Source organism: Sarcophilus harrisii, chromosome 3 (assembly GCF_902635505.1).
Source record: "Sarcophilus harrisii chromosome 3, mSarHar1.11, whole genome shotgun sequence".
NCBI lineage: Eukaryota > Metazoa > Chordata > Mammalia > Dasyuromorphia > Dasyuridae > Sarcophilus > Sarcophilus harrisii.
Window position 1 is genome coordinate 377,603,760 of NC_045428.1, and position 19,979 is coordinate 377,623,738.

General features: G+C 35.2%; 1 protein-coding gene and 1 pseudogene across 5 annotated transcripts in view; one reads left to right on the plus strand and one right to left on the minus strand.

Moving 5' to 3' along the window:
- The window catches only part of MYO1B (myosin IB), a 197,362-nt gene that overhangs the window by 89,079 nt on the left and 88,304 nt on the right, over positions 1–19,979 (minus strand). For all 5 annotated transcript variants that reach the window (XM_023499351.2, XM_012544877.3, XM_012544878.3 and 2 more), the window contains exon 4: positions 12,431–12,525. In XM_023499351.2, the coding sequence (XP_023355119.1) occupies positions 12,431–12,525 (95 nt within the window). The remainder of the gene's footprint in view (positions 1–12,430; positions 12,526–19,979) is intronic.
- Positions 14,015–16,341, plus strand: LOC111719773 (annotated as a pseudogene).

Below are 19,979 nucleotides of genomic sequence, written 5' to 3' on the forward strand. Positions count from 1 at the left end.
TACTTAAAAATCTAAAATATCATTTTGCCAAAATTAGTCTCTTAGCCATGCTCACTAGAACTCTTCAAATCAACCTGAATTACTGAAATGTTACTGATTATTCATGGTTGTACAGTTCTGCCAGAAGCAAATATTCAATTTTTAAAGTAAAAAGTGACCTAAACAGTCATTCTCTATGATTTATACCTAAGCTGGGCAATGGAACAGGTAACAAATCAGGCTACAAGTCAGCAAATGCTACATGCCTAAATGTTAAAATATAATGATTATAGCTGCCAGTCAGCATCAATTATACTTTATATTAACATTCTAGATCCAGCTGGCATATTTGAATGAATTGGATGGAATAGAGTACTATACAAACTGTAAAATGTTCCATAAATTTTATTATAGATCAACTCAATATTTTTCTAATGTTACTATACAAATTGTGGGCAAAGAATATATAAACATATCACGTGTAAGTTGCTTAAACTCTAAAATAGGCTCTCAATTCTAAGTGAGAATTAAATTTCCCTATCTGTTCAAATTTTCCTTGGGATTTTGTCTGGATCCCACCTTTGTTCTAATTTTACTCTGCTATAAATTATACCTATGTGCAGATAATGTGTCATTTAAAAACAAACAAAAAAGAAAAAAAACTTTTTTCCCTTTTATGTTATTAAGCATAACAGATGCTTAATAATTTGTCATTTTTTCCCAAAGCCTCATGGCAACATGGCTTTAATTACTGAAAACACACAATCTCTGATACACAATGGTCCCAGAGACCTTTACCATAGTGCATGCATCTAAAACAATCTACAGTAGACTCTAGTAGATAATTGGCAAAGTTATATCCAGAGGTGGATCCAAGAAAAGCCGTGAAGGAAGCAGTTTGGTCTGGGTGCATTTTTCTAGTTTTATCTATATGACTGAAATGACTGAACAACAACAAGAGAACTGAAGAGCCTTTCAGACATGGCGGGGGGAAGGGCAGCCAGAGAAAAAATGCCCAAAGATGAGAGATAGAGTGTCTTGTTTGTGGAAGCACCAGGAGGTCAATGTTACTGGATCAAAGAGTAAATGTCTGGGAATAAAATGTAAGAAAAAAGGTAGAAGGCATCTAAGTTAGGAAAGCTCTTGACACTAAACAGAAGATTTGTGTTTGATCCTAGAGATGACAGAGTCTGTGAGTAACATGGTCACAGCTAGGCTTTATTTTAGGAAAATCATTTTAGTAACTAAATGGAAGATGGATTGGAGTGAAGAGACTTGAGATGGGCTGACCCACCAACATTCGAATGCAATAATTTGGATGTGAGGAAATGGGTACGCACACTAGAGTTGTGACACAGAACAGAGGATCTTGGCTCATTATACCCAATAGTAGCTTTCATGGGCAACTATAACTTCCACTTTCCACTAGCCAAGAATTGGTCTGCATGCTACCTATGCATAGCAATTAATCACTATGCTAAAGGTTTCTAGTCATTCCAAAGCTAACCTATAGGTTCAATGGCATTCAATTTTACAGAATGTAAAACGGCCTTTGAAGAAACAGTATCTTACAATCCTGATCATATGGGAGCACTTAGGCAAACATTAATTAAGAAAGGCTAGTTCAAATGCTAGAAAACATGATCATTATTTTCCATTTAACCTATTTATGTAATCCAATGACAAGATAATTTTCTGAAGCACTCATTTTAAAGTTTCAGTTCACAAGTTCTTAGATTCAGGTTGGTATATGTCTTCAGGCAAAGAGTCTGGAGTTTTTTTAGCAATCCATTTTTGGAAGCTGAGCTTACGGGTAATTTCTCCAAATAAGGCTTTGTTGACCAAAAATGTCAACTCGTGCAATTATTTTTTTTTTTCAGTATGATACCTGATCTTCAAAATTCAAATCCAAGAGACAATCACTAATTTAGAAAGATGAACAAACCAGTAAGGCAGCATTTTAAGATCCAAGAATGTTTGGTGAACATAATTTTTCAGTCTGTTCTGAGTATTGAGGCCTTCCAAAAACAGGAAATAATAGTAATCTCAAGAGATTTTCTGCTCAATTTCCTTTTTGTCTATTTGTGCCAAAGTTCAGATAAATTTGGATTGGTATCCAAATACTTAAGACTTTATCCAAATCAAATCTTCATATAATTATTTCTATTAATGACCAAAGAGTTGAAAAAGCATTGGCTATGGAGTAAGAAGACAAGAGTTTCAATTTCTGTTCTGTCATCTACTCTGTATACTCTTGTAACAAATGATTTTAATATTCTAGGCCTTAGATTTCTCATCAGTAAAGTGAGAAGGCTGAATGAGCTCCCTTTTGGGTTCTCAATCTATGATCTTATGAACTTAGCACAAGAATTGAACACAGCTATCAATTCTTTATTTGAAAACCAACTTCTCAGATAATTTTAATTTTTGTTAGGCATCAGTCAAACACATGATCCTGTATGCCTATAACTAGGCAGAGTATTGTTATTTATAACGTCCAATATATTATTAGGATCATTAAAGAATCTTCAACAAATACTTAAATATTTTATAATAATAGAGGGATGTATGGAGTAGTACCAAAATACTGAGCTTTTAAGTTAGAAAGAACTCAGTTAAAAGATGGTCTCTGACACTTCCTAAGCTGTGAATTGGGGCAGCAAGGTGGAGGAGTAATGCAGGTCTTAAAACTTTTTTCTACTTTTGACCTTTTTCCACCTGATAACATCTGCTGATAACAAATCATAATATCGCGCCCCCCCCCCCCCACATTCAGTCGTGAGATTCTATATGGGGTTGTGAAACCCAATTTAAAAAGCTGGGATCTAGTGGATATAATACCAGGCTTGGAGAAAGGAAGACTCATCTTCTTGAATCCAAAACTGGCCTCACACACTTAACTAGATGTATAACTATAGACAAGTCATTTAACCTTATTTACCTCCGTTTTCTCATCTATAAAATGAACTGGAGAAGGAAACGGCTAACCACTCCAGTATCTTTGCTAAGAAAAACCCAAATGGGGTCATGAAAAGTCAGATAAGATTGAAAAATGACCAAACAACAACCAAAATTATGTAAACCTTTACAAGTCCCTTACCCTCCAATTCTTCACCTATAAAATAAGGGGAATGGACAAGATGGTCTCTGAAGTTCCTTTTAGCTCTAGATTTGTTCCCTCACTCCAATTTGACATCATGATGTCCTTTTGGTCCTCTTCAAGTACAAAGGGCATACAACAACAACAACAACATGATTCCTATGTGCAATTCTTTTGGGGTTATCTCCACATTGATGAAATCACAGATCTCTGCCCCATCTCACGCCCATACACATGCATATATATTTTGCAATAACAAGAAAAGACTCTTGTTGTAAGGGCAGAAGGAGAATTCTTCTTGCTAATAATCATAATCTAATAATCTTTCACCCATTTGAGAAGGAATATCAGTGTTTTTTTAAAATATGCTAAGTGGAATTTAAAAGGACTGTTTCTTAATTCAACAAGATTTGAAAGGATTCTCTTCTTCAATATATCCCCTCCCCCCCAAAAAAAATCAGGCATATATATATATATATATATATATATATATATATATATATATATAAATATAGCAATACAGCAATATCAAGGGTCTCTGTGTCGGAGTGGAAACTCTCTTCATCAAGTCAGATCACAACCATTTATGACTTGGTAGAAAAGTCTTAGGGAACTGTCTGAGGCTCAAAGAGATTTCACTATCCATAATCACATGGTCTTCAGGAGAAAGTACTGGACTTAGGGAAGACTCTGGAATTCATTCAAAACCCATCCTCAGAAACTTACAAGCTTGTGTTACCTTGGACCTCCCTTGTGCCTCAGTGTCCTTGTCTGTAAAATCAAGCCTCTTAAAGCCTCTAATAACCCTAATAATTATTAGCTATATAAACTTAGGCAAATCATATAGCTGCTTAAGCCTCAGTTTTCTCATCTATATATAATGAGTTATTGCAGTCCTTTCCAATGCTCACGATGATCCTCAGAGCTATGGTAGTAAGAGTTCAAGAGCCCATCTCTGGCCTGAAACACACTGATTCTCAGAACTCTAAATTGTAGATTGCCAATCTGCAGGAAACTGGTAGAGGCCGTTTCCTTTAATGCCAATGGAAAACCTTCTACAAGGTATATATACTTCTTTATAACCTAAAAAATAAATCTGAACATGATAATGCAAAAGAGAATTTACACTGCATCAGGAAAACTGTTTTCATCTCCACTCTCTATATACTTCCTAGAAGGGTGTGGAAAGAGTGACATAATATATAACCTTCACATTCTTCTGGGGATGAGAGATTTATTTTACCTCTAAGTTTTAGCAAAATGTTCAATTTACTTAATGGGTTAAAATTATGGTTATTAAAGACAGGAGTCACATGAAAGAGAGCAAATGCACATATACCAACAAAATACACTGGGGATGGATGAGTGAAGATGAGAATCTCAGTTGCTAAGACATCAAAACAAAGTTTTAATTAAGTAGATCCTAAGAGATTCAAAAGCATGATAAATATGTTGCAGATAGGAAGTTCTGACTTTTTCTGACCTTTCTTTGAACATAAATTATTAAAAAGCACATTAGACCAGATTCTAAGTATCTGAGGATATAAAGACAGGCAAAAAAAATCATGTACTGAAGGTCTTCTCATGGTCATTCTGGAGTGAAATAATAACATCTGACCCTTTTACCACACTTTCATGTTTGAAAAGAATTTCCTTTCATCTGAACCTCACAGCAACCATGAAAGGGCATAGCTACAAGTATTATCATCCCCATTTTTATCATGATCACACAGCTAAGAAATGCCGGAGATAGGATTTGAACAAAGGTCCTCTGCTCCTGGTCAATAGCCTGCCTCTCTGACTTGACTTTTCAGAAAATGAAGCTGTCCATTTTCTTCTTGCTTTTTCCTGGCCCACTCTTTATTCAATTTGGGCTTCAAAAAATTCAAGGCACCATCTTTTCATTCCAAGAGTGCAAGGGGACCATGTAAGAAGAGCAGCACAAAGTTACTGAGGGTTTGAAGCCAAAACATTTTGATGAGTTCAGCAGCTGCTTGAACTCTTCTCCCTTCTCTTTCTTCTCCCCCCCTCCCCTCCACCTTGCCCCTCTCCTTCTCTCTCTGCTCTCTCTCTTTCTGCCTAAATGACTTTTTACACCCTATTTGCACTTGGGGTGGACACTGGAATTGGAAACACTTGGCCTTTTCTCTGAGATATGATTTGCTTTTATTACAGCAGCAGCACGGCACCAAGCAATATTGTTGTGGCCTAGAAGACCCTTCCCAAATACCTGGATCATCAAAAAGAAAGTACCCCAAGTACAAGGATGAAGGTAATGCTCCATGTTTTAAAACATCTGTTGCTCAACCTAATAAGCCCTCATTAATCAGATATCACTGTGTTAAGACACTAGAGAAACAAAATTGTTTCAGTCATGTCCAAGTCTTCATGACCCCATTGGGGGTTTTCTTGGCAAAGATACTGGAGTGATTTGCCATTTCCTTATCTAGCTCATTTTATAGAAAAGAAAACTGAGACAAATAGGGTGAAGTGATTTTTAAAAATCACCAGAGAGTTTTTTCTGTAACTGTATTATTTTTTCTAGTTCCTTTCCTTCTTTCTTCCTCTTGGGGATGATTCATAATAGTAGAAAGAGAATTTCAACTTTTAGCCCCAAGTGTCTAAGGCCAGATTTGAACTCAAGAAGACACGGGTCCAGCACTATCATTTGACACCCTAGGAAAATAGATTTGTTTTTCCTAGAAGAAGATACAAAGACAAAACAAAAAGTCCCTGTCCTCATGAAGTTTTATCCTGACTACTAGAATGATATAATATGCAAATAAACACATACATAATACATATGTCTCACAGAGCTAAGCCTGAAAGGAAATTTTCCATCTGTTTTCACATCTGAATAAATTATTACTTATCCAACATGCCTTCAGGAGGAGTCTTATAGAGTTGAAAAATACTGCTATGGCGTGGAGGCTTGGGCCCCAGCAAGATAAGGCAAAAGCTGGTGTATCAGAGCCAAGGGACTCAGGAGCAGAGTCCAGGTTACAGAAGAGGAAGTGGAAGTCACTCAATCAGCAAACACATATTAAACCATTCTCTCATGCTAAGCTGACCTCTTAAGTCGATTTCAGCTATAAAAGTACATCATTCTGAATAAAGAATTTATTGGAAGATATTGCATTGTTTGGCACCAATTACATGATATGAACATTTTTAGTATTGAAACTCATTCAAAAGAACCCAAGTAGCAGAGTAAAGTGAGACTCTATTTCCAGAGGGAAGCAAAATGTGTATGGACCATTTTTATCTGGAATTTAATGTCTTAGAAAAAGAGTAGATTTCCTCTTTAAAAATACTTTCCCTTATATAATTGCTTTATCTCTTTCATGTTTTTATTCACCAAATTTAATCCCACATTTTTTTTTGGGGGGGGACATATATGTCTATGTGTTTCTATTTCAACAGGACACAAATTTTAGATTATCTTCAACTTTAGAATCTAACAAAGCTAATTAAAGAAAGCTTGATAAGACATTCTAGGGCAATCTCTACTTTATTTCTTCAAAATGAAGAGATATGAAAAAAGAGGTAGGAAAGGATAAGCAAATAGGGGGGTTCTGTGAGACAGTCAACCCTCAAACTACTGCCCAATTTGCTAACATTCCAAAGAAAGAAAGGAAGATTAGCTAGAAACTAAGGTGAGTATGACTAATTTAAAATAAAAAGGACAAGCAGCTTTGACCTAGGATCAGTGTATAAAAGGTGAGTTTAACCTAGAGTCTAAAGGCAAGCACAAAGGGTTCCACTAAAGACAAAGACAAGACACGAAGGAGACTATTCCTATGACATGTTGAATTAATATTTATATTCGTTTTCTTGCTGGAGTTCATTAGACAAGCTGGTTTCCCTGATACATTAGAGATAATAAATTATGTTTGCCTGGCCAAAATGTTAGAAACAATTCACGGCAGAAACTGAAACCCTGGCATGAGGGATTGGGGTAGGCAGGAAAGAGAGATATGATTTTTTTTATCATTTTGTTTAACTAAAACTACATATAACGAATAAGGAAGAATAAGCATGCGATATAGAAGTGACCATTATATTAAAGTAGCCATGTTATCTTGGAGTTGATTTACAAGAAGAAAAGGAATCCAGGGTACACCCAGACATTATAAAAGTATGATTCCACTACCACCACCACCATAACCACCATCCCTAAAAAAGAAAAAGAAAAACCAAAGGAAAGACACATAAAAGCCCATGATTTGAGTATAGACAAAAAAAGTTCAAGAAGGATGAAAGGGGCTAAAAGTTGAAATTCTCTTTCTACTACTGTGAGTCATCCTCAAGAGGAAGAAAGAAGGAAAGAAATTAGAAAAAAATAATAGTTATAGAGGAAGCTCTCTGGTGATTTTTAAAAACTGGCACACTCCACTTTTAAAAATAATATCATAACAGATAAAACCACCAAGAAGATGAACTTGCAAAAAATGCCAAAGCCCAAAAGGAAAAATAAAGGTACTTTTTAGCTGTAGGTTCTGGATAACAAGATATGTAAAATTTAGTTAAACATAGGAAGAGATGGTCCCACATATTTCAACATATAATATAATGTTAGTAAATAACAGATGGGAAAAAGCAGAATTATTCAGTATATCTAAAAAGAAATTCAAAAATCTTCACCCCCTAAATCTGTGGCTCCTCCCAAATTTCTGTTCAAAGCATCACCATATTTAAACAATTATCCCTTCCACATCATAGGGATTGGGGACACAGCATCCCAGCAATCTGGAAAATGCACATAAAGTTTTTTTACACTATCTTCATAAGCAACAAAAAGTCTAAATTTTTTTATGGGATTGTTTATAATACCTTATTTTAAAATTTGGATTGGTATTATACAATACTATACATATATTTTATGCATTTCTGAGTTTATACACAAAACTCCCCAAAATTTCCATTTAATTTCTTATGCTGACTTGCAAATAAATCAGAACCATAATGGAAAAAGTTGCAATGTGAAAGGGATTAATTGTTGTTATCCACATAAATAACTCATGGTCACAATATTAGTATATGTGAAAAGTAGTATCTGAATCCTTATCTTTCTGTTTCTAATTCTGTCATACTGTTTTTATTATTTTGAAAGTTTTTAATTGATAAAATCTGAAAAAAACATCTAGACACAATAAAAATAACTAGCATTTCTATAATATCTTAAGGCATGAAAAGCCTTTTCATGCTTTACAAATATTTATTATCTCATTTGATATTCTTGTAAAGTGTTATTATTATAATTCCCATTTTCAAACGAGGAAAATGAAGCTGAGCAAGGCTAAGTGATCTATTCAGGGCTACAAAGCTAATACATGTTTGAGACAGAATTTGAACTCAGGTCATCCTGACTCTAAAGTCGTCATTGTAATCATCTGGCTGTCCCAGAGCATTTAAGTAATCCATTAACATTCAGTTACTACTGCTAACAAAAATGTCATTCAAATCCAGGTTTCTGCTGGGAAAAATTTAACTATCAAAAAGGGAGATTACTGATACCACAGATTGGGAAGTTTACTGTCGATTCTCAGTAAAATTCTAGAACAGATTATTAAATCATTTGACACCTTAGAAAAATAGTGTGTATTGCTAAGAGAAAACGTATTTTGTTAATTTTTTTTTTAAATGAACAAGGTAAAAAAAAATAACTTAATTATCTTTAGAAATGATATAATCCCAATTCTTTTCTATTACAGGAAAGAAAAATAGGGATTAAGATATTTAAGTTATTTATCCCAAATTATACAGCAAATGAGAGGCTGACCCAAAACTAACCACAGAGCCTTTCTGTCCAAGTTCAGAAAATCTGGACCTTCTCTTTGGGAGAAGCATGGTACAACTGTTTTTTTAAAAAAAAAAAACTGATTTGTGAATGCATTAATAGATGACTAGTATCCAGATCCCACTGTTCCACCCCAATCTGCATCATGCTCAATTCTAGAAGCCAGATTATATTAAGAACACTGAAAAGTTACAACACATTTCAAAGCAGATGATGAGGTTATTAAAAGGGTCTGGAAAGATTATCATATATGGAGTGGTTGAAGGAACTAAGAGGATCATTTTCTTCTTAGCCAGAAGAAAAGGAGACTCCAGGGGAACACAGCAGCCACCTTCAAGTAGGTGAAATAGTGTCATATGCCAGAAGAGCAAACTAACCAGCTCTACTTAGTACTCCCTGCTGTAGGGCCATCTTGACAACTACATTAAGGCCCATGTTTCTGAACCAGGCCCTAATGGTTTTCAAACTTTCATCTCTCCAAATTCTAACTTGAGGCTTCTACTACCTTGATGGGTGACTATTTCATCTATCTCACTACTTCAGGCCAGAACCTGCCATTCCCTTCACTTTATTTCCTGTTGTTATCTATATTTGCTTACTGCCCTCCACTTCCCACCAATCTCCAGTTCTAGAACTATGATCAAATGAATTCTAACATTTTTCTTATACTGACCTAATTCATAGGGTACCATTTATACATTCAATACTTTCAGACTAAAAAGGTCACCACTTTTCTGTGGGTGTTGGGCCCTAAGCTCTCTGAGGGCAGAGACTATGTTGGCTTTTGAATTTGCAGTCCCAGCCTTTGGCACACAGTAAGTATTTAATTCCTTCCTTCCTTTTTATTCCTCCTTCTTTCATTCTTTCTTCCTTTTTTTCTTCCCTTCTACCTCCATGGCCAGTCTAAGGGCACTAGCCAGAAGTTTCAAAGGGACTGAGTTTGCCTCAACTGTGTTGGCCATATGAAAAATTCTAACAATTAGCTATTCAATAATCAAATATGTTTTTTTATTAAGACGTGAGGTACCATTTAAGCAGAAGAAAATGACCATTGTTGAAAATTAAAGAACTTGATGCTGCCCTGGGCAACACATTGAAGCAGATGACCAGTAAGGTTCCTTCATAATTAGAATCTACGATTCTCAATGTTTTGGTTATTTTAAAAATCCCTGTCTGTCAAATCTCTGTTCCTCTACTATTCAGGGAATAGAAGAGAAAAGAAAGACCAACTACTCATAGTTTAACGCCTTCACAGTTCCTCTCCTGATCCTTCTTCATTATAGAGCCTTCCCTGATTATTACTTCCTATTTATCCTATATATAAATTATTCATAGTTATTTCAGTGTGAGCTCCTCAAAGGTAGATACTGTCTTTTGCCTTTAGTTGTATTCCCCATTCTTCACACAACACCTGGGACATAACAAAAACATAAAATGTTTGTTGGGTAGTTGTAAGGAGGGAATGGAATTAGGAAAAAATGTTTGTACTCTGTTGGGTATCAACAGAAAGATGAACTAGGCCAGGAAAAGTCCTAGAAAAGAAAATCACGCATCGGAAGGAAAGCACAAACCTTAAAACTATCTTATCTGGGCTCAAGAAACTGAATGAAACACCAGTGATAGCTGTTCTTTGGGTCAGTGGAAATGGAAAATGTTATAGTTAACTAAGCAGCCTCTCCAAAAAAATAGAGACAAATTAAAAAGTATGTTACACATGATTGATCTGTTTTAAAATTTTATGCATACTTTTCATTTAAGGCTGCAAAAAAGTCTCATGATTACTCAGATTCTTTTTTGAAAAACAAGAATTTACAGATTTTAAGTTTTGAAAATGCCATTTTCTCCCCAGCATCCTACTCTTTTTCCCCCTCCTCATCTCCACCACCACGCCATTCCAATCAAGGAAGTTCACCGACAATGACTGTTGACAGTTTTGAAGAAAACAATTGTTTTGAGTCTTTTCCTGTATAGCTGGGGACCATGTGTAGACTGTTTTACATTCAAGATCAAACACATGAGATGTTCTGAATAGAGAGCACAAGAGAAGACCCCAACATTTGGAGTTTCTTTTAAGGTAGATTACATGCTCAGCAAAAACCATGCAGAATCAAATCTCAATCCCTAGGAAACAGAAAAATTATCACAATAGGAAATAACACATTTACCTTAAAGATTTTTTTCTAGAAAGAAGGAGTTAATATATGTGTTACTAGCATCCAAGAAACTTTAGAAAATAAAATGAGAAAATATGCAAGCCAAACCCAGAATTGCATAATTTGGGGATTACTTGGTAAATCTCAATATTAACTAAAATAACTGGAATAATGAAGTCAAGGATCAAGAGCTAGAAGGGCCATTTAATCCAAGTTTTTCACTTTTATAGCTGAAGAAAACAAATCTCAGAGAGTTGTATGTGATTTGTCCACAGTCACACAGGAATTGAATGTCTGCACAGGATTTAAGCTTGGGACTTCTCCAATTCTAGGAAATGCTCTTTCCAATGTACCATGCTGTCTCCTAAATACTGAGTGTTTCTCATCCTTTGAACAATTTGCCTTGTAGTCTAGATCAACTGTAATCTTCCTAGCCACCTATATTCACCCTGAAAAGTACAGTCTAGTGGGAGAAAGAGCCAACACAATGGCGACACCTTTAATCATTTCACAACCCATCTTAGATGACCAGGAAGTAGGAAGAACAACTACTGCACTAAGTGCTCTCCCCCTCCCTCTCCTTGGCCGACTCCTTTACCTCAGCTTATTGACTTCTTACTAGGTTTGAATGATTTGGGCTTTGTTCCTTCTGATGAGATGGAGAGTTACTGGGTTCTGCCCTGCCAATGTCTCTTAAGATCCTTCCTACCATCTGCCCTGCCCCAACAGTCCCTACCTATCTTAACTACCTATATACCTGAATGACCTCTGGACCATGTCATCCATCCCACCACTGCCCCTTGAAACTTCTGGGCCTTTTCATTTTTCCTGCAGCTGAAATTTGTTTTAAGTGTCATCTTCACCAATTAGAATATAAGCAATATTGAGAAAAGGAAATGTCTCCATTTCTATATGTATTCTCAGTGCTTAACACTTAAAAATGATTTTTGTCATTCAGTTACTCATGAATTTGTTCATTCTGGAGAAAGGTTAATTGTAGCTCCCAAATTTATCATAGAGACAAACATAGAATCTAGAGTAGTGAAAAAAGTACCTTTCCTAGAGGCAGAAGAACAATGTTTAAAGTCAAGTCTAGTTTCATCGAATACTATTCATGTGACTTAGACAAGTATCGCTCTTTGGACTAGAATTTTTCCATCTGTATAATCGGATGACCTCTGAGGTCCTATTCAATTCCAAAATCCAATGACTATTTGCTGAGCTAACAAATGAGATCTTCACAATAGGACAGCAAGGTTTGAAGTTCCTCCATCAACAGAATACAACCTTAACTTCTCCCTTATCTTTTTTCCTTTATCACAGCCATTCTGTTTACTGCTTCAAGAATGAAAGGGGACCAAAAAAAAAAAAAAAAAAAAAGATTCAGAATGATCTTACCTGTTTTCCCAGCTCCACTTTCTCCAGTAATAAGAATACACTGGTCTTTATCTTGGTCCCTCAGGGATCTGTATGCTTCATCTGACAGAGCAAAGCTGTAAAAGCAGGAAAAAACAATTCTTAGAATTCATTTAATCCAATCCAACCACTGGTGGTAGTAGCTGATTCACAGTGAGATAATGATTAAATACTTACTGACAAGCAACCAACCAATCAATGGATAATGTGTCTGGGGCTTTTTTTTTCCTTTTTGGTGAAGCAATTGGGGTTAAGTGACTTGCCTAGGGTCACACAGGCCTGGGGATATTTCAAGTGCTTCACAAACCAAGAAAAGAAACCCAAATATTTTTTCCAAGTTATAAATAGCTATGTTGTTTATGAATAACTGGCATTTTCACTCTAAACATTTTCTATGGATTGAATTTACTTTAAAAAAAGATTTATTCATGATGAAAAATGTGACCATACTTTAATGACATATAATACATAAGTGTGACATGCCATATTTATTATACCTGTTATTAAAGTCCAAGAAACTCTGAAAAACAAAGAAATGAATAATAATCTAAACTAAGAACTATATAATACCAAGACTTTCCAGCTAATGTCAATCAGAGAAATTAACAGGGATATTCTGTCATAAAGAAGAAAAGATTTGTTCTCAGCCTTACCCAAGCTAATATTAACATTAGCCAAATGGCATGTTACTACCATCAAGGAGCTAATGATAGAATTGCCCACTTTCAATTCTACATGGTAGACACTTGATGATTCACCTGAAGCAAAACTGCTGAAATGCAGGGAAAGTTCATCACAGGAGCTACAAATGCAGTGGCCCTCACTGTTGTCCCTGGCCCTCTATCCAGATCTGATCCAACTTCCCCAGATGCCATTCCTGTGTGGATTCTGTACTTGAGAATAAGCATTCTACAATGCAAAGAAACTTGATCCCTGAGTCCATATCCTTACCCAACTGATCCATAACTGTGATGCCAGAGCAATTCCTCATCTGTAAATACAGGAATAAGTATACCTTCTCTATTTTGCAAAGTTGTGGTAATGGTGGAGGAAGATGAAATGTTCTGTTAGCGTTAAAGTCCTAGCCTATGTGAAATATTATCAAATGACCTCTGGGTCTTTTGTTAGCTAATCTGAGAAACTAATCCATTTTAATATATACTTCAAGCAAGTCAGAGAATTTCAAATTTGAAAGAGGGACTAGGAAGACCCCTATTATAATGAAAAAGAAACTTTGCCCCCCCAAAAAAAAATAACAGAAAAAAAATAGTCATCTTTACTTGATTCCCTGCCTCCTGAAGCAACTCACTCCATTTTTGGCTCTGATCTTACAAAATTTTTCCTGCTATCGAACCTCAATGTGCCTCTGCAATTTCCACCCACTATTTATAGTTCTATGTGGTCAAATAAAACAAATCTAATCCTTCTTCTACATGATAACCTTTCAAAAACAAGAAGAATTTTGAACATCCTTATTCACTTTTCTCCTTTTTAGGCTAATGTTCCTGACTTTTTTTCTACTGATCCATGAACAAACAGGCCTTCACTATTCTAACTATACCTTCTCTGGACATCTTCAGCTTATAAATGACCTTCCTAAATTATGATACACAGGTATCTACTAACCTAACAACCCATTCTTGCAAGAATGTAAAATAAATCTTTCTTGCGTTCATTAGTGAGTCAGTGGAGTTCTTGAAATCATGAATCAAAAAGCTCTTCAAATCCACATTTTCTTTGGAGTACCAATTATTCCATCAAATATAGTAGTATCACAAGAACAAACTTGTTCAATGAATGCCAATCCATGGAAAATAACTCCATTCTTATATGATCACCATTCCTTAAATGTCAGTCCTCAAGTATGCAAGTGCGGTCTCCTTGAAAACCACCATGTAAGTCTTCTACTTCCTCTTAAAAACATATCCTGGTGAACTCTGGTAAGACTGGACCTTAGCCTGATAAAGACTAACATGTATTCTAGAAACACAGTGTATAAAGTCCCAGAATAATGATCCTTCAAGGACAATTGATATAGATTACTATCATGAGCAAATATCTGAATTTGAGAGTAAAGGACAACAGCATTTAAATGAAGGAAAATGGCATTATCCTGTAAATGATAATAATAAAATCATGGACCAACAGAAGAAATTTGAATCCAATTTCTGTTTGCAAAATCTCTTAAGAAATTTTAAAATCCAATGAATCAAAATTATTCTGATATCTGGTTTTTGGTCTGCAGTATTAAGCAGATTAATATAGAGACAAAAGCTGTGGAAAATTTTCCTGTGCCATCAAAAAAATCACGAGACTATTTAGGATTCTTTTCTCTCCAAATAACAGATGAGCTGAAGGCTAAAGGAGTAATAAGGAAGATCTCGAGTTTCAATACAGCAGCAGACATTGGATTTCTTACTATTAACATCACACAAGATAATCTTTCTAGCCCAAAGTCTGTATAAAGAACAGAGTTTTCTAAATAAAGACTTCAAGCATGAAGTCAGAACTAAAGGAAAGTTGTAGGGAAATACGACTAGGAAATTCCAATAATTTTGTGGATGGACCAAATCAGGCAAACTCCCTTGAACTGTTTAGTTCTAATTGTTCTGAGACAACAAGCAACCTCATTGACTTAAACTATAGCAAAGGAATCAAAGAAAATACAGCATCTCAACTTTTCAAAACTCCTAATGAACAGCTCACAGATGATTTTTTTTTATTGTCTCATTTAGCACAAGAAAAATTTGTTCCCAACAAAATACTTTCCATGAAGTTTCCATGAAATCAAACATCAAAAGATATGTCAGGTCCTTATGAGCACTGTATAAGAGTCCCTCCAGGGACCCAAGAAGGTTAAGTCATTTTGTTCTTCAGATACCAATCAATCTCTTCCAGAGCAACTCTTGAAAAAAAATGTATCTAGGTTTGGCAAGTTCTTAAAATATCTCTACTAAAAATTGTGTTTGCAAAAGTCAGAGATATAATTACTTGGCTATGACCTTACATCTTTGCCATGTGAAGGAAGCAAGCAAAAACAGAACCACATTCTGGCTTTAAGTTCCTTTGACAACTATTACAGTAACTGACCAATCAGAAATTAAGAAGGTTATACTGTAGTGTGATGCTGCTGCCTTTGGCATGCTAACAGTATTTCCTGGAGATATAATTTTACTAACAGGTGAGAGCTTTGTGCTACTAGCAATTGTTTTATTTCACTAAAAACCTTTCTTTCCAACCACAAATCAAAAAAACTATGATGCACAAAATTCAATACAACACTCCAGACATGGAGCTCCCCAGGGTGGAAGATAGTGGGACCATCACTTCCTTATTTCCCAAAGCTATTTCTTTCTTTCTTAATTAAGCCCAATATGACTTGAGCTTTTTGGTTCTCATATGACACTGGTGATTCACTTTGAATATGAAGCCTACTAAAACACTCAGAATTTCAGATTAACCACAGCCTAACCATCTCTCCTCTAAAGAGTTTGATTTGAACCTATCTATGGTACATGTTATCTCCTGGTGTATTTTCAGAGATATCATTCAACCTAAAGCAGTTGATTCTGATGTCAGGAACTTCATACATTGACAGGGTGGGGACCATCTCTAGAGGGAGAAAGAATTTTTTCAGAATCCCTGCATTTTCAGAATCCCTGCAATCACAAGACACAGGCACTGACTGTTCCACCCACACAGTGGACTGATCTAGTGTCAGTGATGTAGTAAGCAGAATGTCACCTACCAGTTGGATTTTCCTAATAACAGCAAAACATCCTTGGGTCTTGTGAGTTAATGGATTATATCTATTACCTTCCCATTTTGAATTATTCTTCAAATATTAGAGGTACAAATTATTATTGTGCTTCATTTTTTTTGAGAATTTTCTAATCAAGTTATTGGTCTTTTTGTCCTCAAAAAAGAACTTATGTTATGTTTTTTGCATAACATAAGTATCTAGTATCATTGCTAATTGTCCTAGCACATTAAATTTAAGGTCCAAAAGTATTTTAATTTTTTGGTTTTCATTTTTACCTGAAGACTATAAAATATCTAACAGCTCTGAAGGATTACTAACAATAATGGGTCTTAATTAAGCACTTTAAAAACTTTATATACACATTTGATCTCATTTGAATCCCACATAAACCTTGTGAAGGTCATAATACTAAAAGTATTATGAATTCCCATTTCACAGATGAACAATATATATGAGGCTCTAAAAAGTCAGCAAGCTAGCTGTCAGAGAAAGTATCAGAACTGATGCTCACTAGCTCCATGTCCAGAACTCTACAAGACAGTCAAGAGGAATATAAACCTGAAGGGAGGTAAGAGAGAAGGGCAATTAACCCAAAAGCATATCTTTATGTGGAGACACAAGCACAGACTGGAAAATAGAGTGCATATCCTTTTGTAGTTTTTTACCCTGAAACTGGTTCAACCCTTTCCCTTACAAGATGTAGAGCTGGTGAAACAGGAAGCCAGAGTCACAATGTCATCCCATACTGGTTCTTGCCCCATTCTTTATATCTCAATCAAAACTTGACCAAATTTCTCATTTCCCGCTAGCTAAGTTTTCCCTACCAATACTGCTCTTAAGTCTACCACAGATTGTATTAGTGACATTTGAGTATTACAATCTTAGACGTCCACCAGCCAAAACTGGAGACTAGATATTCGGTATTTGTCTTAAATGATTAGCAAGGAAATTAAAATATTGGTGAAGAAAATATTTACATAGAATTTAGATGTCCAAGGGAGGAAATAATTTTTAAAAATATTAATCTTTTAAGAAAAAAATTTACACAAAGCACAAGTCACACACAAGTGATTGCTTTTCTCCCAATCTATAATATTAGATATCAAAAGCTAAAAACACTGATGTATTCGAGTTTTATATTTTGAGTTTAGTGACATTCATAAAATTATTTAATATAGTAGCATTCCTTTAATATACTTTTTAAGTTATACCCTGAGGCCATTGCATATGAATATTTTGTATACCCAAATACTAGGATATTTTAATTCCCCTAAAAAAGAACTAAAATGCACACAAAAAGGCAGTCAGTTCCCTGTAACTTAAGGACTAAAAAATGAAATCAGTCATAATATATACACTGCCTTCTATTTAAAAAAAAATTAGGAGTTCAACATATAGTGTGCCTCTGTTAGTTGCTAGGATAAAACAGTCCACTCAAGTCTACCATAACTACAAAGGACCACGGTCAATTCCTAGTTCAGGCAAATTCTGTATGATATTATGGTACACATCATTAGGTTTTCATTATTCAACAGATAGTCATAAAAAAGACTAAAATATTAAAAAGAAGACTAGTGCTCCCCAAAGAACTATACTTAAATCCCTTTATTACTATTTTTATGCTTGTAAAACTATGAATATATTTCACCATACTCATCTTAGAGCAGCAGGAAAGATAAAAGTTAAATAAGTATCACTGTTTTCCCCCCCAACACTTTAGAGATGAATTCTCAACAAAATGTGCCTTTTAATGAAGTTCTCTTCTTCCTCCATTCTTTTAACTCTCAGAACAATCTTGCATTAATAAGTATAATATAAAAACATCTCAATTATTTCTAAAGTTGTTTATTAGAAGATCTCTTTTTCCCCTTAATGTTTTCCTAAGAAAAGTATCACCAGCAAAAAGGGCAGGATGTCATGACTGACCTCAAAAATGGCAACAAAAGATGTTCATCTGAAGGGTCTTTGAAAAAGTGGCAATGAAAATAGAAAAATAAAAGCAATAAGAGAGCAATGGATCATAAGAATAAAAAGTCCAAGAAATCAGAGGTACTCAAGACTCAGACCTTAATGGGATTTCCAGGAAAATGAAACAAGAGGTTGCAAAGGTGTCTCTTTCAAAAACAAAAGTAATAATAATAATAGCTAATGTTTACTTATTTTGTATTTACTTTGTTATGTATATATCAAAGCTTCTTAAACTGTGTGCTGCAACCCTACATATCATTGCATGGCTGAATGTGAGGGTACCAAAAATTTTCGCTGTAGTAAAAGGTATCAAATATTCCATCAAGATTTAATTCTTTATGTAAAAATAAACAAACATAGACATCTCATTTAAATGCAAGTTTGCTTTGATTTTTAATAAACAGTAAAATTACATCAAAACAAAGAATTGTTTTAAAATAAATTATGATTTATTATAAGTAAATTTTTGATTTGCATATCTATTTTATATGCCTACATACTTAGGGTCACATCAAAATTTCTCAGATAAAAAGGGAACATGACTAGAAAGGGAAAAATTTAAGAATCTCTGCTCCGTACCATATACTATATAGCATTTTCCTATAGTGATGAATCTTTCCACATTTGAGAATCTAACCTTCAGACAACAAAAATCAGACACTATCTAAACTCCAAAAACACTACATGCCTTGGTAGGAGTTGGCAGAGTTCTTGGGGTCTTATCTTAATTACACAAGGGTCACACCCTGTCTACCACAATGAAGCAAAAAAGGGGAATCCTGGTAGTTTTTAATTATTTAAATTTTTTTTAATGTGGCAAAGCATGAGGGAACATAGAGAACCCTCCCAGTCCATTGTCCTCTCGCTCCTTGGAAAGATTAGCACATTATCCATCACAACGTCCAACACTACAAACAGGGACCACATGCCACTCTTCCAAACCACTATATAATCACTGCATCTAAATAAGTCTTTTGAGAAGTTCTTAAGTTAAAAACAGTTGCAAGCCATATGCTTCCTATTATTTTGTGAGTGTGTCAGCATTGTTATTTACCACACACAAAAATGAGGGGTTTACAGTAAGGAAGATAACGTGAAGGACGAATGTGCCTTCTCTCCGACCACATAAAGGCACACAAAATGTCCTGCTGTGTCCTCTAGTTGGGCTCTAAGTATAGGGAATGGCCTTGAGTTAAAGTGCTGCCTTTTCATCAGCTTCCCTTCAGCCGCTCAGAAAGCTACTCATTTGGAGGAAGACTTTCTGTAGCACAAGCGAGTTGGCCATATGCTTTTAGACAGCTGTAGCTATCCCTTTCTAGGTCTCGGAGTTGGGTTTGGGGCTCATCTGTTACTTTTTAACATACCAGGATGCTGGGTTGCATGTTCAAAATTGTCTTCCAGGTATTTATGTTCCTCCCTTTTATTTTTGTTTAGAATGTTAATGTCTACAAAGACTTGGGGTACTCATGAACAAAGGAAAGGCTCACTGTTTTTCTCCTCTTCCAAAACTAAACTGTTCTCTCAGCCTTTTGGACTGACTTCACCTTCCCTCAACTCCAAAATAAATGATTTTCAGGTAGCTCAAATCTAGTAGAACCCATGTAAATAATCACCATCCTCAATATCATCTATATTTATTATGCAAAAAATTTTTGTATTTATCTAAATTTATTCATAATATAAAGCATAAACTTTACTTATCTCATTTCATTGGGTCCTCCCCAAGGTCCTGTGACACAGGCACTATTACTCTCCCCACTTCACAAATGAGGAAACTGAGGCTGACAGATGTTATATAAC